This window comes from Eschscholzia californica, unplaced genomic scaffold, assembly GCF_041429995.1.
Source record: "Eschscholzia californica isolate CP2 unplaced genomic scaffold, dmEscCali1.0.p SCAF_2, whole genome shotgun sequence".
In the NCBI taxonomy this organism is placed as follows: Eukaryota; Viridiplantae; Streptophyta; class Magnoliopsida; order Ranunculales; family Papaveraceae; genus Eschscholzia; species Eschscholzia californica.
In genome coordinates this window covers 21,315,329-21,339,381 of record NW_028238309.1, presented here as the reverse complement: position 1 = coordinate 21,339,381, position 24,053 = coordinate 21,315,329, and the positions used below count along the sequence as shown (strand labels likewise).

Here is a 24,053-nt window from a genome sequence, read left to right as displayed (position 1 = left end):
TGCTACAGTATTATAAGTTGAAAATTTGAATCTTAATACAAAAAGAATGCCAAGTTTTTCCCCATTAGTTCAAAGGTAAGCCCTAAAATAGGATTAAACAGTGAAGAACGCAACCTCATTCAAGCTAAAACCCTAGTTCTAACCATTAAAATCAACTAATCTCAGAGTTCATGTTTTGACCTAATAAAAGCAAAATCACACCAAGAAATAGATCCAAGATATTTCAAAGTTCAATCAGAGTCTACAAAACATGGTAATTTCCTTTCTAAAACCCTAACTTTTGTTCTCATATTGCTGATGAGGAGATAGATTAAAGAACGTGGAAACTGTTACCTGCTAAAGAAATTTCGCTTCTGCAGAATAGTGGGAGAAATGAAGAATGATTTCGGGGACAACCCTGATAAGCCCTAACGTAGGAGTTACGTATTTTACGTTAGTCAAATAATAAGTTTCCACGTCTGGAAATAATAAGTTACACAATTTTTTTGTTTCCACCCAAAACTTTGCACCCCGAAAAATTTCTTTATTTTCCCGAAACACCGACCATTAATTGACTGAGTTAAAAAATCCATTTAACTTGTCTTTAATCGTCCATACAACGCCAACTTTGACAAACATATAGGCATCTGTTATAAATTGTTCTCGCGGTTTATGAAAGGACCACGAACTTCCGGGTACTTACATATTCTGAGATGGCAGTAACTTTATTTCAGGTTTAAGATTTGGAACAGAGTTAATTTCTTTATTTTCCCGAAACACCAACCATTAATTGACTGGTTTAAAAAGTTAATTTAACTTGTCTTTAATCGTCCATACAACGCCAACTTTGACAAACATATCAGGCATCTGTTAAAAATAGTGCACAAGGTTTATAAAAGAACCAAGAACTTCGGGGTACTTGCATATTCTTAGATGTGGTAACTTTATTTCAGGTTTAAGATTTCGAACGAGTTATTTTCCTTCAGTAATACAAACAAATTTTGATTTAATGTATATCTTAAACTAGTCTTGAATTGAACTAAAATTGAAAACCAGAAATCAAAATGAGAACAGTTCTGAGAAATGCCCTTGCTTGTTGGATCTCGGACTATTTAGTTTGTTTGTATAGGAGAGATGCTAGGCCAACCCTTCCACCACAGATTAGAGATGGCTCTTGCTTTTTGTGGAAAATTGATGGAAGGCCTGCTCTCCAGTCATAGATCATTGAAGATGTCCCTTGTTTTGTGCTCATCTCTGAAATCCTGTACTCGAAATTCCGAAATATACATGAGGAATACATTCTCTGGATATCTATAAAACCCAACTTTTACATGACAAACTAGGCATCTAAAGTCTCAACTCTTCAAGTAGAGGTTGGAATAATGTTCAAATAACAAGTAAATGTTTCTTAACGGGAAAAAAATGAGTATCATAGTGTTTCTTTTTTATCAAATTGAAGTACTGTAGAAATCAGTCACGTAATTTGTAGTAAAAAAATGCCATGTAACACAGTCAGATAACAATCAATCTTTACTTTTTACTATCAGGACATCACGGTTCGTTCGACTGTCAAAGCAGAAAAAACGAATGTACTAACAGTTATAACGGCCACTGAGGGAAAAACAAGAAGTAAAATCTAAAATGCTAAACAGAGACAAGAAATAACTATAACATATGGAAGATTTTGAATTGTAAGGCCTTTTCTAGAATATCGTTTCAATACCATTTTAAGCAAGGAACCAAAAAATAATTCACAGTCGATGGAAAGAAGGGCAGAATCAGGTAAAGTAGTAATACATACAAAGGAGGTAATGGGGCATCAGATGTGATAGTCGACATGCCTTGTCGTTGCTTATGCTTGGGATTTGCAGTGCATAATACAAAAACTTTTCCTCGGCGCTTAACCGTCCGACAAAACTCACACATCTTCTTCACAGATGATCTAACCTTCATCTCTATTCAAAATAAATTAGAAAAATCATCAGTTCAGTCAGAGACACAAGCAGTGAAGAAGCACTTCATATATCCGAGTAGATAAACACATTACTTTCATAGATTTCGACAGATTTTCATCACATTATAATCGAACGCATTAAGTGCAAAATATACTTTATACATGTCTATCGTCAGTTTAACCGAAACCCTGCTAACCTTGAAACCATCTCCTACAGTCCTACTGCGGAACGATTCATTCCAAGGCAAGGATTTTAATCGAAGATCATCTTCTCAGAAAGATAAAAGTTAGTTTCTTTTACAATATCTGCTATATTTATGATTCAAAACTTTTCTTGATAATGAAACCCACTTTGTGTGGATGCTAACATGCGTGTGTTTCCACTGCAAAGAGCAGGGTTTGTATCTTGTTATTCTTAAAGCGGAAGAAGAAAGCCGATTCTTTACTAAGCTATTGTATTATCGAGGGTAGCGAATAGATACCCATTTTCAAATTTTTCACTAATATAAAGCATGGTATACCTCATCGTTCACATATCATACAAGAAATAAGGATTCTAGCATAGCCATTTTCATAATATATATAGCTAAAACAACTGTCTGAATCCCAAAGTTTACTGATATAAATATTATACTTATCTGAGAAATCACTAGTGAATAAATTGCATACCTCTCCCAAATTTACATTCAAAGATTTTAGTCTCTCAAGCTCCATTAAACTACTTGATGAACATAAAAGAAGTTCTACACCCATTCAAGATCCACTCATTAAAATCATTACTAAAAGCTATATTGATTCTAAGATTGCTACAGTATTATAAGTTGAAAATTTGAATCTTAATACAAAAAGAATGCCAAGTTTTTCCCCATTAGTTCAAAGGTAAGCCCTAAAATAGGATTAAACAGTGAAGAACGCAACCTCATTCAAGCTAAAACCCTAGTTCTAACCATTAAAATCAACTAATCTCTGAGTTCATGTTTTGACCTAATAAAAGCAAAATTACGCCAAGAAATAGATCCAAGATATTTCAAAGTTCAATCAGAGTCTACAAAACATGGTAATTTCCTTTCAAAAACCCTAACTTTTGTTCTCATATTGCTGATGAGGAGATAGATTAAAGAACGTGGAAACTGTTACCTGCTAAAGAAATTTCGCTTCTGCAGAATAGTGGGAGAAATGAAGAATGATTTCGGGGACAACCCTAATAAGCCCTAACTTAGGAGTTACGTATTTTACGTTAGTCAAATAATAAGTTTCCACGTCTGGAAATAATAAGTTATACAATTTTTTTGTTTCCACCCAAAACTTTGCACCCCGAAAAATTTCTTTATTTTCCCGAAACACCGACCATTAATTGACTGAGTTAAAAAATCCATTTAACTTGTCTTTAATCGTCCATACAACGCCAACTTTGACAAACATATAGGCATCTGTTATAAACAGTTCACGCGGTTTATGAAAGGACCACGAACTTCCGGGTAATTACATATTCTGAGATGGCAGTAACTTTATTTCAGGTTTAAGATTTGGAACAGAGTTAATTTCTTTATTTTCCCGAAACACCAACCATTAATTGACTGGTTTAAAAAGTCCATTTAACTTGTCTTTAATCGTCCATACAACGCCAACTTTGACAAACATATTAGGCATCTGTTAAAAACAGTGCACAAGGTTTATAAAAGAACCAGGAACTTCGGGGTACTTGCATATTCTTAGATGTGGTAACTTTATTTCAGGTTTAAGATTTCGAACGAGTTATTTTCCTTCAGTAATACAAACAAATTTTGATTTAATGTATATCTTAAACTAGTCTTGAATTGAACTAAAATTGAAAACCAGAAATCAAAATGAGAACAGTTCTGAGAAATGCCCTTGCTTGTTGGATCTCGGACTATTTGGTTTGTTGGTATAGGAGAGATGTTAGGCCAACCCTTCCACCACAGATTAGAGATGGCTCTTGCTTTTTGTGGAAAATTGATGGAAGGCCTGCTCTCCAGTTATAGATCATCGAAGATGTCCCTTGTTTTGTGCTCATCTCTGAAATCCTGTACTCGAAATCCGAAATATACATGAGGAATACATTCTCTGGATATCTATAAACCCAACTTTTACATGACAAACTAGGCATCTAAAGTCTCAACTCTTCAAGTAGAGGTTGAAACAATGTTCAAATAACAAGTAAATGTCCCTTAACGGGAAAAAAATGAGTATCATAGTGTTTCTTTTTTATCAAATTGAAGTACTGTAGAAAACAGCCACGTAATTTGTAGTAAAAAAATGCCATGTAACACAGTCAGATAACAATCAATCTTTACTTTTTACTATCAGGACATCACGGTTCGTTCGACTGTCAAAGCAGAAAAAACGAATGTACTAACAGTTATAACGGCCACTGAGGGAAAAACAAGAAGTAAAATCTAAAATGCTAAACAGTGACAAGAAATAACTATAACATATGGAAGATTTTGAATTGTAAGGCCTTTTCTAGAATATCGTTTCAATACCATTTTAAGCAAGGAACCAAAAAATAATTCACAGTCGATGGAAAGGAGGGCAGAAACAGGTAAAGTAGTAATACATACAAAGGAGGTAATGGGGCATCAGATGTGATAGTCGACATGCCTTGTCGTTGCTTATGCTTGGGATTTGCAGTGCATAATACAAAAACTTTTCCTCGGCGCTTAACCGTCCGACAAAACTCACACATCTTCTTCACAGATGATCTAACCTTCATCTTTATTCAAAATAAATTAGAAAAATCATCAGTTCAGTCAGAGACACAAGCAGTGAAGAAGCACTTCATATATCCGAGTAGATAAACACATTACTTTCATAGATTTCGACAGATTTTCATCACATTATAATCGAACGCATTAAGTGCAAAATATACTTTATACATGTCTATCGTCAGTTTAACCGAAACCCTGCTAACCTTGAAACCATCTCCTACAGTCCTACTGCGGAACGATTCATTCCAAGGCAAGGATTTGAATCGAAGATCATCTTCTCAGAAAGATAAAAGTTAGTTTCTTTTACAATATCTGCTATATTTATGATTCAAAACTTTTCTTGATAATGAAACCCACTTTGTGTGGATGCTAACATGCGTGTGTTTCCACTGCAAAGAGCAGGGTTTGTATCTTGTTATTCTTAAAACGGAAGAAGAAAGTCGATTCTTTACTAAGCTATTGTATTATCGAGGATAGCGAATAGATACCCATTTTCAAATTTTTCACTAATATAAAGCATGGTATACCTCATCGTTCACATATCATACAAGAAATAAGGATTCTAGCATAGACATTTTCATAATATATATAGCTAAAACAACTGTCTGAATCCCAAAGTTTACTGATATAAATATTATACTTATCTGAGAAATCACTAGTGAATAAATTGCATAGCTCTTCCAAATTTACATTCAAAGATTTTAGTCTCTCAAGCTCCATTAAACTACTTGATGAACATAAAAGAAGTTCTACTACCCATTCAAGATCCACTCATTAAAATAATTACTAAAAGCTATATTGATTATATGATTGCTACAGTATTATAAGTTGAAAATTTGAATCTTAATACAAAAAGAATGCCAAGTTTTTCCCCATTAGTTCAAAGGTAAGCCCTAAAATAGGATTAAACAGTGAAGAACGCAACCTCATTCAAGCTAAAACTCTAGTTCTAACCATTAAAATCAACTAATCTCTGAGTTCATGTTTTGACCTAATAAAAGCAAAATTACGCCAAGAAATAGATCCAAGATATTTCAAAGTTCAATCAGAGTCTACAAAACATGGTAATTTCCTTTTAAAAACCCTAACTTTTGTTCTCATATTGCTGATGAGGAGATAGATTAAAGAACGTGGAAACTGTTACCTGCTAAAGAAATTTCGCTTCTGCAGAATAGTGGGAGAAATATAGAATGATTTCGGGGACAACCCTAATAAGCCCTAACGTAGGAGTTACGTATTTTACGTTAGTCAAATAATAAGTTTCCACGTCTGGAAATAATAAGTTATACAATTTTTTTGTTTCCACCCAAAACTTTGCACCCCGAAAAATTTCTTTATTTTCCCGAAACACCGACCATTAATTGACTGAGTTAAAAAATCCATTTAACTTGTCTTTAATCGTCCATACAACGCCATTTTTGACAAACATATAGGCATCTGTTATAAACAGTTCACGCGGTTTATGAAAGGACCACGAACTTCCGGGTACTTACATATTCTGAGATGGCAGTAACTTTATTTCAGGTTTAAGATTTGGAACAGAGTTAATTTCTTTATTTTCCCGAAACACCAACCATTAATTGACTGGTTTAAAAAGTCCATTTAACTTGTCTTTAATCGTCCATACAACGCCAACTTTGACAAACATATCAGGCATCTGTTAAAAACAGTGCACAAGGTTTATAAAAGAACCAGGAACTTCGGGGTACTTGTATATTCTTAGATGTGGTAACTTTATTTCAGGTTTAAGATTTCGAACGAGTTATTTTCCTTCAGTAATACAAACAAATTTTGATTTAATGTATATCTTAAACTAGTCTTGAATTGAACTAAAATTGAAAACCAGAAATCAAAATGAGAACAGTTCTGAGAAATGCCCTTGCTTGTTGGATCTCGGACTATTTGGTTTGTTGGTATAGGAGAGATGCTAGGCCAACCCTTCCACCACAGATTAGAGATGGCTCTTGCTTTTTGTGGAAAATTGATGGAAGGCCTGCTCTCCAGTTATAGATCATCGAAGATGTCCCTTGTTTTGTGCTCATCTCTGAAATCCTGTACTCGAAATCCGAAATATACATGAGGAATACATTCTCTGGATATCTATAAAACCCAACTTTTACATGACAAACTAGGCATCTAAAGTCTCAACTCTTCAAGTAGAGGTTGAAACAATGTTCAAATAACAAGTAAATGTCCCTTAACGGGAAAAAAATGAGTATCATAGTGTTTCTTTTTTATCAAATTGAAGTATTGTAGAAAACAGCCACGTAATTTGTAGTAAAAAAATGCCATGTAACACAGTCAGATAACAATCAATCTTTACTTTTTACTATCAGGACATCACGGTTCGTTCGACTGTCAAAGCAGAAAAAACGAATGTACTAACAGTTATAACGGCCACTGAGGGAAAAACAAGAAGTAAAATCTAAAATGCTAAACAGTGACAAGAAATAACTATAACATATGGAAGATTTTGAATTGTAAGGCCTTTTCTAGAATATCGTTTCAATACCATTTTAAGCAAGGAACCAAAAAATAATTCACAGTCGATGGAAAGGAGGGCAGAAACAGGTAAAGTAGTAATACATACAAAGGAGGTAATGGGGCATCAGATGTGATAGTCGACATGCCTTGTCGTTGCTTATGCTTGGGATTTGCAGTGCATAATACAAAAACTTTTCCTCGGCGCTTAACCGTCCGACAAAACTCACACATCTTCTTCACAGATGATCTAACCTTCATCTCTATTCAAAATAAATTAGAAAAATCATCAGTTCAGTCAGAGACACAAGCAGTGAAGAAGCACTTCATATATCCGAGTAGATAAACACATTACTTTCATAGATTTCGACAGATTTTCATCACATTATAATCGAACGCATTAAGTGCAAAATATACTTTATACATGTCTATCGTCAGTTTAACCGAAACCTTGCTAACCTTGAAACCATCTCCTACAGTCCTACTGCGGAACGATTCATTCCAAGGCAAGGATTTGAATCGAAGATCATCTTCTCAGAAAGATAAAAGTTAGTTTCTTTTACAATATCTGCTATATTTATGATTCAAAACTTTTCTTGATAATGAAACCCACTTTGTGTGGATGCTAACATGCGTGTGTTTCCACTGCAAAGAGCAGGGTTTGTATCTTGTTATTCTTAAAACGGATGAAGAAAGCCGATTCTTTACTAAGCTATTGTATTATCGAGGATAGCGAATGGATACCCATTTTCAAATTTTTCACTAATATAAAGCATGGTATACCTCATCGTTCACATATCATACAAGAAATAAGGATTCTAGCATAGACATTTTCATAATATATATAGCTAAAACAACTGTCTGAATCCCAAAGTTTACTAATATAAATATTATACTTATCTGAGAAATCACTAGTGAATAAATTGCATACCTCTCCCAAATTTACATTCAAAGATTTTAGTCTCTCAAGCTCCATTAAACTACTTGATGAACATAAAAGAAGTTCTACTGCCCATTCAAGATCCACTCATTAAAATCATTACTAAAAGCTATATTGATTCTATGATTGCTACAGTATTATAAGTTGAAAATTTGAATCTTAATAAAAAAGAATGCCAAGTTTTTCCCCATTAGTTCAAAGGTAAGCCCTAAAATAGGATTAAACAGTGAAGAACGCAACCTCATTCAAGCTAAAACCTTAGTTCTACCCATTAAAATCAACTAATCTCTGAGTTCATGTTTTGACCTAACAAAAGCAAAATTACGCCAAGAAATAGATCCAAGATATTTCAAAGTTCAATCAGAGTCTACAAAACATGGTAATTTCCTTTCTAAAACCCTAACTTTTGTTCTCATATTGCTGATGAGGAGATAGATTAAAGAACGTGGAAACTGTTACCAAGTATGTTAAAATTTGGGTATTGAAGTTTGTTTAACTAATCATTTTTCCAAGTTTTAAACTTTAAACTTAGGCATTAGAACCAATCAGAATAAGAATTATAAGACCATACTTAAAGTACAGTAAAATCATCAAACCTAATTCACACATCAAACACCACTGTTTATACCATCAAGAAACCCTAATCTTATATAACAAAAAGTAAGGTGAGGATGAAAGTAATGTCAAATGGAGGAACAGAAACTGCGTACAAGGTGGTAGAAAAAAAAAATCAAAACATGTAATAAAAACCCTAGAAATAACCTCTTTAACAAAAAAAAAAAAAAAAAAACCCTAGAAATAACCAATCTATACTGGTGCTGATAAACAATTGAAAGACAGGAAGGATCTGAAAAGTAGAAAGAGAAATGAGATAGGGAGGGAGCTAACCTTGCTGTTGAATCGCCGGAGAAACACAATATCTTCACTTTGAGAGTGCTTAGTGATTTTGTAGTCCCGACCCACCAAACCCCTATTTCTGAAAATTTACTAGATTACCCCTGCTATTCCAAGAAAATACGAATTTTATTTGAAAAATGTCAAAATAATTTCGTTCATTGTTTTGGTCGCTGTGAGGCAATAGATTCAAGTCTTTGCGTTAAGTTGTTTACGAGCTCACTAGTGGCATTTTTGAAGTTGTCAGGTGCTAACTTTTCCCACATATCTGATGTCTTCCTGATCTGTATTCCATGATTTTCATGAGTGTTACTATCATTGGCATTGTAATTATATGCAACTCGACATTGTGGTATGTGACTTGGGTATTCCTTTACTATTTATCCTTATAGATATGTGGGTAGTCATATTTTAGACACTCAGATTATGGACATTTTGTGTGTACGTGCACCGCAATGGAATAGAACTGTAAAGTACAACTCTATGTTTTTAGACTCTTTTATGTATCATGTAGTAGTACTAGTTATTGAATCAAGATTATAATTGCAAATCAAATATAGGATAAGACAATCGTAATGTTGTTCCTGCTTTTGAGTTTTGAATTAATTTTTTTTTCTTTTTTTTACTTTGATCTGAATATTTGCATATTTTACCAGCTTGCAAAGAATGGATTACAATTTATAGACCTTCCTTATGCAGTCAAAGGAATGGATGTTTCCTTTAGTGGAATATTAAGCTACATCGAAGCCACAGCCGTGGAGAAGCTAAAAAATAACGAATGTACTCCTGCAGATTTATGCTATTCGTTGCAGGTAAGTTGTGATTGTTCTTTCCCCATTTTATAACGTTTATTTCTTATCAATAGATACTATAGTAATAGAAAACTATCTCGACCTTTTATTTTGACAATCATGATTCAGTTTATAGTAGTGTTCAAAATGAACCAAAATGATAATTTTACATTTATTTGGTAATGGTGGGAGTTTGTTACTTATTTGAGAAGTTCCATTTTGCCTCTTTACCTTTGTAACACTGTTTTCGTATTGTAATTGTGTTGACTGTCTTCTTCCCCAAAGAAAAGGTAACATTGTAGCAACCTTTTGTCGTAATTTTTATCACTCAACTGTTTTCTTTCTCTTTGCCTTTAGCAACAATCATGTGTCAAGAAAAAAACCTTACTACGTTGTTTTTTCGCTGCATCTGTAATGACCATGATCTTTACAAAAAATTGGTAGGAAACATTGTTCGCGACGCTTGTGGAGATAACAAAGCGAGCAATGGCACATTGTGATAAGAAAGATGTACTTATCGTTGGAGATGTGGGCTGCAATGAGCGATTACAAGAGATGATGAAAATAATGTGCTCCGAAAGAGGCGGAAACTTATTTGCAACTGATGACAGGTATGGCATCGACAATGGTGCAATGATCGCATACACTGGACTCCTTGCTCATGCAAACGGTATATCGACTCCGTTAGAGGATTCTACTTTCACTCAGAGATTCAGAACCGACGAAGTTGAAGCTGTATGGAGACTCCAGTCCAATTTAGTAAAAGAATTTGAACCCGGTTTTGCCTCTTTGGGGCAGGTTTCTGAATTCTAAGTCGGTTTTTAAGAAGTAAAACTGGTGAAGCGCCAATTTGTAACATGATTGTTCTCTTAAACTTTATTCAAGGATGACTATGCTTTTTTCATTGTTTAGGGTTGATTCGAACGATATTGTACTTATACTTGTTATGTGTTTTCGTGGTTCTTTTGATTTTCTTTAGTTGTTAAGTTGTATCTCTCCAAATTTTAGCTCTCCTCAAACATACCCTCACAGATGGGTTCCAACTATTGTGAAAAGGAATGATAAATCTCGAGGGATTCCTCCCACGATGCTTTGCATTAAATGAACAGGATGCTTCTTTCACCTCTGTTGAAGGAAGATATTGGTATAGGATTAATTTTACATGATTGCAACTCAATTTATTTCGGTTAAGATATTGAGTTTAAAGCTCGAACCAGTGAAGAAGGTGAATGGGAGGCGATTATCAAATGGATGTAGTGGGGCAAAAAATCAAAACATCAACTTTCTCATAATCCAAGGGATAATCAGAACCTAATTCTTCATTTCAGTTAGTATTAACAATATCAAGCAGCTACAAACTTCTTTTGCTTCTATCTGTTTTCAGTTCGTTAGTAGAAATTATAGTAATAATGCGGATGTTTTAGCTAAGTGGTCTAGGAAGAATCATAAAAGAGCTGTTTGGGACTCGATTCCTCACCCCTCTGGCATCTCTACTGTATACTCAACTCACCTCCTGGGACTCCCACTTGAACCGCCTTGAGAGAAATAAGGGTTTCTCTCTCCTCTCACATGTTTAGTCACGTGGAGAGAGAAATTCTTGTTTCTCTCACAGGCGGTTCAAGTGGGGGGTCCAAAGAGGCGGGTCATGTAGACTTGTTGGTTTTCATTGGTCTGTCCATAAACCTTATGAGCATGAGGGAAAAAAAAACAAAACTGATCACATGCATTAAGAAGTTTTTTTTTGTTTTTTGATGAAAGATGCATTAAGAAGTTAATAGGCACCATAAACGGTTTAAAACCCAATTAATAAAAAAAGTTTAAGGCTAATGAAGTTTATTTAACTGAATTATTCACCTTAACTAATATTCTTTATAATCGTTATTCTAATAAATTTTAACTTGTTAGAGTAACAGAAGAAACTTCAATTAAAAGAAATATTTATCAATGACTTGATCAACCCAATATAGTTTTCCATGTGAATTTTTTTCTTTTTCCAACAACAAATTAGTTGGCGGTGTTAGAGATGGTGAGAATGGTTTACTTGTATTCTTTATTTTTTCAGTAATTCCGGCCATTCAATTAGTATATACTTGTGATATGTAAAAGGCTAATCGCCAATTTCAATAGTTTCGAGAGGGATTCGACTGGTAATTTGTGAGGATGTACCCTAGTAATAAAAAAAAAGACTTTTCCAAAGATATGAGCTTTTTGTGGCTTAACTAAAACATAGCTATAGCCTGTTAATTGTTCATTCAACAAAGAGCTATAGTAAAATTCAATCTGTTGAAAATGTAATGTATGTACTTAATGTGAGAACAAAGAAGAAACTAAAGATTTTTAGTGATTGAAAAGAAACCCTTTTGCTGGATGATATACAAACTATTACTAATTTACTAAAACATAGTTTTACCTTTAGTTTTATACCTTCCAACAGAGAGATCCATAGCAAAATTCATTTATGTGAACGATGAGACCAATATCAAAACATGAATGACAAAGAGACATGTCACTTTAAACTGTGGTTTAAATTGCGAGTTTGTAGTAGACGGTTATTCTTATATAGTACAAGAAAGAAAAAGACAGTTTACATTTCCAATCTGTCTTGAAATTTTGACAATGTAATGGCCTAGATTCTATATTTTGCTTATTACACAAAAATAATTAAAAACTGACTCAAGACACCCACAAACTAAACAGACAATGGGCTCTCAAATTTGCCAATAACAATAATGGGACTCTAGAAGAAGATGATGAATAAATTGCTCTGTTGTGTTATATATGAAGAAATGTGAAGATTTAAACAGATCAATGAATGGAGTGTTTGACAGCCTGCCGCTTAATGTAATGAACGGAAAGTTAAAGCATAGAAAGGAAAACACTCTCCAAATATGGCATCGAACAATCGGTTGTAGAAATCAAACTGAATCTCACCACCCAAAACACATTTGTGATGATTATCCAGTCAAAAAGAAAAAAAATGCTTACTTAGTTGCCTATATCGAGGTAAAAGGAACAACATGATAATAACCAGAACCTGCACTTTGCAGATACAAGCAGTTACCTAGCTTATCATGCCATGATATCTAAAGTCTAAACATCACTTATAATGGTTGTACTCAATTGTAAGTTTACCCTCGTTGTATCAAAACAATACCTAGCTTTATCATACACTTATATAACCTGGTTATCTCGAAACACCATCAGACCCAATGTAACTACGAGGATCTACCTCATTGCACTGAAAAACGCTCGGAAACTTCAGTTCCTATTTTTAGGGTGCTTTGTCTACTTTCGTTAGTTTTACAATGATACAAAGATAACATACTCAAGCATATAAATGAAAATCTTAATGATGTTTAACAAAGAGAATACCTATATTCAGTTGCTAAACTCTTCCTTATCAACGGAATTGATGCAATGAAATCCATTCACATTATTTCGGACAGAAAAAGTGCAACGTTTGTTAATGATCCTCCATTCCCAACTCCGGAAACAACAAAGAAGAACTGTAGGGAGGAAAAGTATAAGGTCAATAACTGAGTTCAAGAAGAAGCGTAGACAAAGGTAAAAAGAAACTATTTGCTACCTTCATTAGATTTGTCAAGAAGTCTCGAACAGATATCACAACCAACATCCCAATGAATAACAGTGAAATATACTGCGGATAAGAAAATTAAAAACAAATAAGAGGACTATCACTTATTGAACTCGGGTAGAAAGAAAGGATGGGTTTATATATGTCATGGAAATGTAGAAGCATAACCATCTGAACTGTAATTTGGATAAATGTTATATAGCGATCTTCAAACAAATAACATAAGAAAAAAAAATCTTTTTTCTCTCATGGACTTCAATAGCCAATTGCACTCAAGAAGTGCATAAGTGTGCATTTTCATTGGCTAATATCAATTTTGTTAAGAAATTATCGATCAAGAAAAGTTCAATTCAAGTCTTTACTAATATGCCAAGATTATCAGTTCACAAGATTCATTAATCTCTCGTGTAATGGACGATCCTTAATCTTAACTCAATACTGCTAAAGTTTTATGAACTATACCGCAAAAAGGAAAACCAAATGTATTCATATAAAAAAAAATGATGCTCATTAATTAAGTTCTAGCACAAAAAGTTGTTTAGATATTGCCAAAGTTTATAACATAAAAGGTGAGCATGCTTGCAAAGTTAAAATTCTCATTCACCAAAGAGCCTAATTCGTATTGGGCAGTCTTAGTCTAATGATCTTAGGAACTTACGATGTTCAAAGCTTCTAGTAAACTGTAACTAAAAAAGATGGGTAAAACTTCTGAATTCATACAACACTTCATCTTAAGACCAATGTAGTTCGGGTGAGGCACTGTATTTTTACCAAGCTCAAGTTCATTGAAAGTTCTATACTTATAGATTTAGAAAATACATCCTAATCAATATGAAAGGATGTGACCAACATTTTTTATTGAGATAATCAAAATCCGTATTCATGGTTGTATAATAAATACTTGTTTAGCAGCTGGCCGATTCTCATTCGAGTTAGGTATCTCCTTGCCTTCTCATTTTGAACCTACAACCACATACAAATATAAATCTTTATCACTGGTAAAAGGTTACGATACCTTCTTATGTCACTCCCTCGTAATTACTCCAAAGTACTATTTAAGTGTTACTTATTTCCTTAAATTGGTGAGATAAGATTGAGTACGGTTCAAGTAATTTCCATAAGTAACACACATAAACGGATTTAGAAAAAAATTGTAATCTACAACCTATCTGACATCAATTGTATTTTCAAATTGTTCAATAAGTGACCATTACAAGATTGGTCCTATTTTGTACCAAAAAAGAGAGCCAACTGAAACTCAGAAGTTTAATAAACACTACAAAACCAAGTTAAGAACTTCAAAAAATAGACTAACAATTCAGTATAACCGAGTTCCACCATGAAAACATACATGCCAACAACGTCACATCTAAAGAGTGATGCTTGTATTCGTTTCATTCTAGTTCCTTTGGCACCTTTCCGTTCGTGCAATACCTTGAAACGGATATCCTACACTTGGAATTCGCTACATTACACATTAAACCAGAGTTTGAAATAAAATTAGTTCTTGGTTGTTACTTAATAACATAGCATAACTAACATATACTAAAAACTTAGGGGGTGACGACAACAAATATTCGAACAACTTTTTTATCGAACTCATGTAGACCAACTACATCAAGTTTATGTGATCATAACTGAAAAATATGACACCAAACGAAGCTTAAATTTTTTTATTGTTGTTGAAATAAGAAGCATAACTTGGACAGAAGAATTAGCAAAATTTAACAGATTACTTTTGTGGGGCCCTATTTCCTAATAGATGAAGCTACCGATGCTTGAATCCTATGTTGATCTGTCAGAGCATTAGTGTAAATGCTCTTGTGCTAAATTACTAACTCTTCGAGAAGCGTACAAGAAGCTGGAAAGTTGAATTATTGTGCCACTTCTAGACCCGTTGTATTTGATCACAGGTAGAAACAAATTGCGTTAAAAAGGCTCTCACAAATGATTTGGCTAAAATTCATTCCACACGCAAGCTTTTTCAACGAAAAAAAAATGCCTAGCCTAGTTTATTGTCTGACTAAAGGGGTATATATTATACCTGGCTTATTGACATTTCCAACATCATTTTATTGTATAAAACAAAAAACAGAAAAATTTGGAACAAAGAAAAGCAACACTTAAGCAAATAGGCAAACAGTAGATACTTGAGAATTCTTTATTTCTGCTTGAAGAAGTCTGAAAAAACTTACTTGATATATATCATATTTATAGTCATAAAACTAACAGTAAACTCCTAAAAAAACTGCAACTACTTAGACTATGTAACTAATACTTCATGACTTGACTGCTACTAAAATCTAGGAAATTAGTTATTTGACTAAGTAAACAGAAACTTTAGTACGTAGATGCACTAATTTTTAACACTCCCCCTTAGTGCATCCTTCTGATCAAGAACTCCAAGAGCTGCTCTGAGATGTTCAAACTTAGGCTTTACCAAATCCTTTGTAAATATATCTGCAACTTGATCATTTGTAGAGACTCCTATTAGCTTAATTTCTTGGTCCAATACTTTCTCTCGGATGTAGTTGATGACGAACTTCAATATGCTTTGTCCGAGCATGAAAAACTGGATTGGAGGCAAGCTTAACAGCACTTTCGTTGTCACACTTAATTTCGACAGCATAATCAAGTTTGCAGAATATGTCTTCTATTAACCTCTTCAACCACATACACTCTTGTGCAGCCATAGTTGCTGCCATATATTCAGCTTCTGTGTTTGACAATGCAACCGCTGATTGTTTCTTGCTGCACCAAGACACCATAGCCGAACCAGTATTAAAGCAATAGCCTGAAGTTGAGTGTCTATTATTTTTGTCTCCAGCCCAATCTGCATCAGTGAAGCCTTTTAGACAGAACTTCTGAGTCCTCTTGTACATAAGACCATACTCAAGTGAACCCTTCACGTAACGAAGAATTCCTTTTGCTACCTCCAAGTGACTAGACCTTGGGCACTGCATGAATTGAGAAACTACACCAACAGAGTAAGCAATCTCAGGCCTTGTGATAGTCAAATAAATCAAACTGCCAACGAGTTGCTGAAATTTCATAACATCCTTTACTGGTTCTCCTTCATCTTTGATCAATTTGAGATGTGGCTCCATTGGAGTGGTTTTTTCTCTTGACTCCCCCATGCCAAAACTATGTAACAACTTCCTTGCATAACCCGTTTGAGAAACAAAGTACCCTTGATCTGATTTTTCAATTTCTAAACCAAGAAAACAACTAGTCTCCCCTAGGTTCTTCATCTCAAATCGAACAGAAAGTTCATTTTTCAGCATCGAAATTTCTACGTCATTATCTCCGGTGATGATCATATCATCCACATATAATAAAACCATCAAATGCATATTTGAATCTGATTTAATAAACTAACTAGAATCTGCATCTGAAACCTTAAAGCCGCAAAAGATAAAGTATTGAGCAACTTTACCATACCAAGCACGTGGTGCTTGTTTAAGGCCATATAACGCCTTCCTTAGTCTGCACACATGGTTAGGATACTGCTCCCCAACATATCCTTCAGGCTGCTCCATGAATACGTCACGATCCAACTCTCCATAAAGAAAAGCATTTTTTACGTCAAGTTTCCATAACTTCCAATTTCGGAAAGCTACAAGAGAAACAATGGTTCTTATTGTTACCATCTTCGCCTCGGGACTAAATGTTTCTTCGTAGTCCAATCCGTAACTTTGAGAAAAGCCACGTGCAATGAGTCGAGCTTTGTAATTTTGAACATCTCCATTTGAGTTTTTCTTTAAATGGTAAACCCATTTGCAAGTGATGGGCTTGCAGTTTTCTGGTTTCATCACCAACTCCCATGTCTGATTCTTTTTCAATGCTTCAATTTCTTCTTGCATTGCAGCTTCCCATTCTGGACGGTCTTTGGCTTCTTCGAAACTTGTTGCTTCATCTACTTCTCCTACAAAGAAGCATGAAGTGACTGTACACAACTGAACCTCGTAGTCTTTGAGGTAATTTGGTTGTCTTTTCTGCCTTATAGGCCTTCTTTCAAATTGTTGATCGTTGCCATTTGAGTGGCAATCAGCTGGAGATTCATTTGTATCTGAATCTGGTAAATCATTTTCAAGAACAGGTTGCTCTTGATCATCACTGAGAATTACTTCCTGCACATAATTTTTCTGGGCTGAATAATAGGTGGAAATCTCATCGAATACAACGTCTCTAGAGGTGACAAACTTTCTGGTTTCTGGATTCATACACCTCCATCCTTTCCTGCTGGAATCATATCCCACAAAAACACACTTTTTTGCTTTCGGATCAAGTTTGGTTCGATTTGATTTTGGAATGTGAACATAGCAAACAAAACCAAACACACGAAAGTAATTTACATTAGGTTTTAATCCATACAACAATTCAAAAGGAGTTTTTTCTTTACCTGGCCAAGGTGGTATCTATTTATCATATGACACGCACATTGAAATGCTTCAGCCCAAAGTTCTCGTGAAAGATTCTTGTCGTGTATCCATGAAAGACTTGTTGAACGAGACGTGTCAACTTCCTTTCTGCTACCCCGTTTTGCTGAGGAGTATTAGGACATGTCATTTGTCTTTGAATACCATTTTTCTCACAATACTGAAAGAAATCATCAGACATAAACTCTTCACCATTGTCACTTCTTAGGCATTTTATTTTCTGCCCAAACTCCTTCTCTATGGTGTTGTTGAACTCTATGAAGTTGAAGAGTGCCTCACTCTTCAAATTCAAGAACTTTACCCATGTATATCTTGAAAAGTCATCTACCATCACCATAACATAAGAATACCCGCAATAACTTGGTGTTTTTGTTGGTCCCATCAAGTCTGTGTGCATTAATTCAAAAGGGGTTGATCTACGGTTGGATGAGCTTTTAAACGGAAGGCGATGTGATTTGCCAAACTGACATCCTTGACAAATCACATCTTCATGTACGTTCTTCAATGTTGGAAGTCCATCTACTAATCTGTTAGAAGAAATTTGCTGCAGCATTTGATAACCCAAATGACCTAACCGAGCATGCCAAATTGCTGAGTTGTCCGTTTGACTTGTTTTCTTCACATAGGCTTCCCCTGCTGCCAAGACAAACAAAGACCCTTTCTTCTTACCGGTCAAAACAACATCACCATCAATTGTCTTCACATTATCAAGAACTTTTACATCGTCTGACCCAAACAAGACATAATTTCCAGAGTTCGTAATTTGAGAAACTGAAATTAAATTTCTTTTCAAACTTGGAACATGAAAGACATTGTCGAAATTGACATTTGCATCCGTATCACCAATCTTGACGACTCCTTCATTTTCTACTGGGTATATGGAATCATCAGCGGTAATAATAGCTCGTTCTTCATTATGTTGTCGCAATTCTGAAAATAATGAATCATCTCCTGTTACATGATGAGAACAACCAGAATCAACAATCCACTTTTCATTGCCCCTTTCCTGATTGAAAAAAACTTCATCAGGGACTGTTTTTTCAGCAACATGGTTCCTTCTTTCAGCTACTTCTACAGTGAAACACTGTTCCCAGTTGAGTGGTTCATTGCTTTCTTTTTCACTTGCAGCATTTACCGTGGAGAGCTTTCACTCTACAATTTTTCTTCACGTGTCCGATCTTACCACATCTATAGCACTTAAATGACTTGTTATTTTGTGAGTTGCCTTTAACTGTTTCTGTGTTTGACCCTTTTTCATGGTTCTTGTTTCCAACCACTGGTTTCTTATGATGTTTTCCCTTTGAGAAGAGTGCAGCATCTGAATCAAAATTCTTCGCCATTTGCTTTGCCAATGCCTCTTGATTGGAAAGCAGATTTTCTAACTCTTCGACTGAAGGTTGCTTTGCCCATCCTTGAATAGAGGTAACAAAAGGAGTGTACTCCTTCTACAATCCACGAATAAGAAATCTCCGTAATCTACCTTCACTGATCTTCTCATCCAGATCCAATTCTGAAATTTCAACACAAATACTCTTCATTCGTAAGAAATATTCAGAAATAGACATACCTCCTTGTGTTAACATTGCTAACTCATTCTCCAAAAATTGCAACCTGGCTGTATTCTTTTGAGAGAACAACCTCTCTAGTATCTCCCAAACTTCCTTTGGTGAGCTAATATCACGGACATGATCAATGAACTCTTTTCCAATTGAAGTCCTCAAGGCAAAAAGGGCTTTACCACATTTGATCCTCCATTTCCTTCGCGGTGCAGCATTCTCTGTATTATCAACTGGAATTTCTGCTTCACCAGTGACGAGTTCCCACAAGTCTTGACCTTGGAGATAAGCCTCCATGCACATTCTCCAATACTTGTAATTTGTCCCTACAAGTTTCTCAACACCGAAATGTTGATTCGAGCTACTTCCCGCATTTGCAAACTCCATACTGCAATAAGAAACTTCTCCTCTACAACTTTCAATCCCCTCCAACAAGACAGACAAGCTTGATAGACAAGAAGAGAGAAAGTAATTTGAAAGTTCCAGAACCTAGCTCTGATACCATAAAACAAAAAACAGAAAAATCTGGAACAAAGAGAAGCAACACTCAAGCAAATAGGCAAACAGTAGATACTTGAGAATTCTTTATTTCTGCTTGAAGAAATCTGAGAAAACTTACTTGATACATATCATATTTATAGTCATAAAACTAACAGTAAAACTCCTACTAAAACTGCAACTACTTAGACTATATAACTAATACTTCATGACTTGACTGCTACTAAAATCTAGGAAATTAGTTATTTGACTAAGTAAACAGAAACTTTAGTACGTAGATGCACTAATTTTTAACATTGTATTGTGAAACTACATTTGCATTCCTTGTTAATGACCCCGGCAGCACCAATTCAGTATTGATGTCCTGCAAATATAGTTATATCAGATAAGTAAGAGATCTAAGAATATTAATTGATAATAGGCTTTCAGACCAAAATAGTATGGAAGAAGAAAAATTAAAATCATATTTAGGACAATGAATAGCTCATGGTATGTCTAATTCACCGGATTGAGGCTGGTTTACTTGCAAAACAGACACAATGGGGTGTTAAACCAAAGTATTGATTGTACTTATTTGTATGAGAAAAACCTAACATTCAAAGCATAACGTTACATAGTAAAAACATACCAAAAGTCAGTTACAAAGCACAAATACATAAAGTTGGTTAGATATCACAAATTTTTCAGAAATACTATAGACATCTAACCTGCTCGACCATAAAGTAGACTTGATAGTCCATTAAAATTTAAAGATAGATAATGGCCTTGAAATAGGGCAAAATACCAGGACAAGAATGATCCAATTGCAAGAATAATTCTCCAAAAGTTAACTTATGCATACGAGTCTTATGGAGCACTGTGTTGAAATAACATTCAGGAATATGCTAAATAGGAAAGAAAATGCCACCAACATAATCAAAAGGCTTCACTGAAAGCTCGTGCTCCTATAAGGTTGTTGAAGGTATAACTCAAAGTTCCACTGAAATAGCAAAGAGTGGAGGGAACGACATATTAGTAAATAAAAAGAACTTTTTATTTTGTTGAAAGAGTAAATAAGAAGAACTTGAGCAGTAAGATAATAAGACTTTTTGGAGAAGGTGGAAAGTAGTGAACCTGGATATGCCTTCAATTCATAGAATCTTGTCATCAGTTTTTGGTAACCTACGTAAGGTTCCAACAATAGGGAGACCCGTACGAATAGTAGCTTCATAAGAAATAGTAAGTATAAGCTTGTCACTGCAACACTCTCAATTTCAAATGCTGGAGGTAAAGAAGGATGATTTTAATATGGTTGGATGAGCAAAGTTCTAAGCAAAACAGCAATTAATAAAGGAAATCTATGGTTTTCTTTATAAGATAATAATGACAAACTATGAAACTATTATGATGTATCATTAGAAGCTTTCCTAACTGTTATAAGATAAGAAACAAAAATCCAAGAATTTTGAGAATGCAAAACAATAATAATGACAATATAACTTGTGTAAGAAACTTCCGTAAGCTTCCTTTTAAAATTTACATATTCGCTTAAACCCACCAAATTGTAGAAACTGGATAAGGTGATGAGTTCATTCTAAAGAAATGTTCTTTCCAAATCTGAGTTGGAATAAATAGTTTGAAATCAGTGACTAATTATCATAGAACGAACGAGTAAGAACAACCCGCAATGATTTCAACAATTACTCACTATTAGAAAGAGAAATACAAAAACAGATTAGAATCCAATGCTTTTGCACAACAGTTTTTTTTTTGTTGTACTTTTGCAAAGCATCAGCTGCCTTTTGAGAGTTTAGAGGTCTGTTTTCCTGTCATGGCAAAAATGAAGAAAACAACATTTAATGATTGTAAATGCACAATAGCTGAAAGAATGATAGAGAAAGGAATATGTTAAAAAAAACCTTCAATAGGAAGAAGAAAATGCATAACCTGTAACATGAACAAAAGTAAATGCCTAATTCGAGAATGAACACAGACAGTAAAATATGGTTGGTCATGACCTTCAACGTTACTGTCGCAAAAAAATGAACCCTTAAACTCAACCATTCTTACATGAAAATCAAATCCATCCCTTTCCTAATGATTTAAGGTATCTAAATACTAAAGCAGTGTTTGTTATTTTTCGATTTGAACCTGACTCGCTTGGAAAATCAACCTAAACCAATCATTCCAATGAGTCACATATCTGAGTCCTACAAAACAAACAGCCTGAATTTGATGAGTCATACATTGAGTCGATTTCAAATCTAACGTAGAGAGAAAACGAATACTACTATGCAATAACTGTCAAGCACAATTTGATATGAGGTAAAAACAAAAAAATTCTGAATTGTTTTTGAAGCTCATTTGTATGAATTAAAAACTGAAATTAACCTTTAGTTTCAAGAAAAGAATCAAACAATCATAACCATTTAAGAATTCTTTAGAATTAGTATTTGATATAGATACCTAATTTTCTTTTAGCTTTGGATTTGGCGAAGAACTCCATCCATTCTTTCGTCATAACATATATTGCTTCTTCTTCCTCCTTTTCTTCTTCTTTTGTGAACTCTTCCTGCAACAATTTGTTTAGAAAGAGAAATGAGCAACATAAAGTCATCTTATTAGGTCAAACTTAATCAATCAAATTGAAGATGAAAATGTGAATTAGAAACCAACTGAGTTATAAACACAATTCTAAATAACAATAATAAATCCCAATGCTGGACTATCATAAAAACTTTGATTGTAGTAATTATATACCAGAAAAATAGAATAAAAACAATCAAATTACAATAACTTTGAGAGAGAGAGAGAGGGACAACAATAATAAACCCTAATCCTGGACTATCATAAACACTTTGATTCTAGAGAGAGGGGGAGGGCAAATGATAGATTACTAGTTAATTTTGTGAAGATACAGGGGGGATGAAGATTGTAACTCCTATGATTTTGGTAAAGATTATAACTCCTATCTTCTTAAAGGCCGGATCGATTTGGTAACGGGAGTGAATAGTTGTGAAATTTGTGGTACCATTTTCTAGTCGGTTTTGGTGAATGAAGAGTCGTAGGATATTGAAACGGGCGAAGGGGAGTTGAATGATGAAGATGAGATCTCAGACGATCGAAGGGAGAACGATACACATGATGATCATGGAGGACACTAATTAAGCGCTTTGGTTACTTTCTTTCACTTAGTTGGTCATTAAATTTGTTAACTTTAGGGTGGGTAATAGATCAAAGGGTGTGGATTTTATGAGAATCGCAATCAACGACCGGATTTGTCTTTCGACTTGTCCCAGTCAGCACAAAATATTGTGTTTTGTTATATAGATTGTGTTATAAATAGTTGCTTGTTTAACCAATCCCTTAGTTGCTATGTTTAATGTAACTAGATCAATTTTCTATCTTTTCATGATTTTTTACTATTGCTTTAGTTGTTGTTATTGTTGAAAATAACTCAACTTGGAGTTGGTTTTTTGAGAATTTGACTCGTGTCATTGATCGAATTCGTACGTATACTATCATGTCTGATCGTCATCCTAGTATTATTAGTGGAGTTAGAAATGTTTTTCCAGATGCACACCATAGTTATTGTGTGTGGTATATCAGGAATAACTTAATAAATGTTATTGGTTATGGATGTCAAAAAGCTGCTTATATTGAGTCTTTGTTATATTGGTCTGTCGGTGCATTGACTAAGGAGGAATTTTTATTCATTTTAAAGAGATGGAATTAGTCGGTGGCCTGTAGGCGGTTAACTGATTTCTTTAAGAACCGTCCAGTTGAAAATGGGCAAACTGTTACTTTTTTGGTGAAAGGTACGGTGAAGTTTGTTCATCACTATGTGAGAGATACAATTCATAGGTTAGGGAGAAAAGGGGTATGCCTATAATCTTAATGTTGGAAACGATTTGTATTCGAATGATGGAGATAATGCAAACCAGATTAGAACTAGCAGAAAAGTGGAGTAGTGTGTTGTGTCCAGAGATTGATAAAATAATAAGAGAACGACGTAAGTTTGGTTGTACATGGAAGGTTGTCAAGTTATCGAAGTTTGTATATGAAATATTTTCTACACCAACTCAGTTAGTTGATTTGCGTTCAATATATTGTTCTTGTTTAAAATGGAAAGTTGAGTGCATCCCATGTGAGCATCTTGTGATTGCTATCAAGTATGATGGACTACCAATGGCTGAATTTGTTGAACCATATTTTACG

The 24,053-nt window shown here is 34.4% G+C and overlaps 2 protein-coding genes and 4 long non-coding RNA genes across 12 annotated transcripts; 1 reads left to right on the top strand and 5 right to left on the bottom strand.

Annotated features, from left to right (window-relative positions):
- Positions 1-888: 888 nt before the first annotated feature.
- LOC147556862 (uncharacterized) lies at positions 889-1,934 on the bottom strand. Its single transcript, XR_015234983.1, has 2 exons — positions 1,781-1,934; positions 889-1,241 (listed from the first exon to the last, which is right to left on the bottom strand). It is a non-coding gene; the product is annotated as an uncharacterized LOC147556862 (long non-coding RNA).
- A 4,444-nt stretch (positions 1,935-6,378) lies between these two features.
- On the bottom strand, positions 6,379-9,047 carry LOC147556861 (uncharacterized). Of its 2 annotated transcripts, none has more exons than XR_015233623.1 (3): positions 8,972-9,047; positions 7,253-7,406; positions 6,379-6,714 (listed from the first exon to the last, which is right to left on the bottom strand). It is a non-coding gene; the product is annotated as an uncharacterized LOC147556861 (long non-coding RNA). The 2 variants fall into 2 exon arrangements; XR_015233624.1 differs by lacking the exon at positions 8,972-9,047 and adding an exon at positions 8,075-8,151.
- A 558-nt stretch (positions 9,048-9,605) lies between these two features.
- LOC147556860 (uncharacterized) lies at positions 9,606-10,581 on the top strand. Its single transcript, XM_086658717.1, has 2 exons — positions 9,606-9,789; positions 10,213-10,581. Exons 1-2 carry the CDS (start codon positions 9,685-9,687, stop codon positions 10,579-10,581), a joined length of 474 nt encoding a protein of 157 aa, XP_086514843.1. The 5' UTR covers positions 9,606-9,684.
- A 1,722-nt stretch (positions 10,582-12,303) lies between these two features.
- Positions 12,304-13,985, bottom strand: LOC147556859 (uncharacterized). The gene is made up of 2 exons (XR_015234966.1): positions 13,355-13,985; positions 12,304-13,274 (listed from the first exon to the last, which is right to left on the bottom strand). It is a non-coding gene; the product is annotated as an uncharacterized LOC147556859 (long non-coding RNA).
- A 281-nt stretch (positions 13,986-14,266) lies between these two features.
- LOC147556858 (uncharacterized) lies at positions 14,267-15,455 on the bottom strand. The gene is made up of 3 exons (XR_015234965.1): positions 15,408-15,455; positions 14,715-14,828; positions 14,267-14,326 (listed from the first exon to the last, which is right to left on the bottom strand). It is a non-coding gene; the product is annotated as an uncharacterized LOC147556858 (long non-coding RNA).
- A 4,461-nt stretch (positions 15,456-19,916) lies between these two features.
- Positions 19,917-23,036, bottom strand: LOC147556857 (uncharacterized). Of its 6 annotated transcripts, none has more exons than XM_086657838.1 (7): positions 22,733-23,010; positions 22,302-22,407; positions 21,987-22,045; positions 21,544-21,661; positions 20,970-21,116; positions 20,768-20,835; positions 20,080-20,220 (listed from the first exon to the last, which is right to left on the bottom strand). In XM_086657838.1, the coding sequence occupies exons 2-6, from the start codon at positions 22,354-22,356 to the stop codon at positions 20,825-20,827; spliced, it is 390 nt and encodes a 129-aa protein (XP_086513964.1). In that variant the 5' UTR covers positions 22,357-22,407; positions 22,733-23,010; the 3' UTR covers positions 20,080-20,220; positions 20,768-20,824. The 6 variants fall into 6 exon arrangements, 3 of the variants coding, with proteins under 3 accessions (XP_086513964.1, XP_086513963.1, XP_086513962.1); XM_086657837.1 differs by having other exon boundaries at positions 22,867-22,964; XR_015233625.1 differs by lacking the exon at positions 21,987-22,045 and having other exon boundaries at positions 19,917-20,220.
- Positions 23,037-24,053: the final 1,017 nt, after the last annotated feature.

What these genes read in the sequence shown, in the direction of transcription:
- LOC147556860 (XM_086658717.1), top strand. Translation starts at nt 9,685, where the DNA reads ATGGATGTTTCCTTTAGTGGAATATTAAGCTACATCGAAGCCACAGCC. An exon ending in ATTTATGCTATTCGTTGCAG is followed by an intron (nt 9,790 to 10,212) that starts GTAAGTTGTGAT and finishes AAAAATTGGTAG; the next exon opens with GAAACATTGTTCGCGACGCT.
- LOC147556857 (XM_086657836.1), bottom strand. Translation starts at nt 22,452, where the DNA reads ATGACTTTATGTTGCTCATTTCTCTTTCTAAACAAATTGTTGCAGGAA. An exon ending in CAAAGCTAAAAGAAAATTAG is followed by an intron (nt 22,046 to 22,301) that starts GTATCTATATCA and finishes TTTGTTTTGTAG; the next exon opens with GACTCAGATATGTGACTCAT. An exon ending in TGATTTTCCAAGCGAGTCAG is followed by an intron (nt 21,662 to 21,986) that starts GTTCAAATCGAA and finishes TTGCCATGACAG; the next exon opens with GAAAACAGACCTCTAAACTC.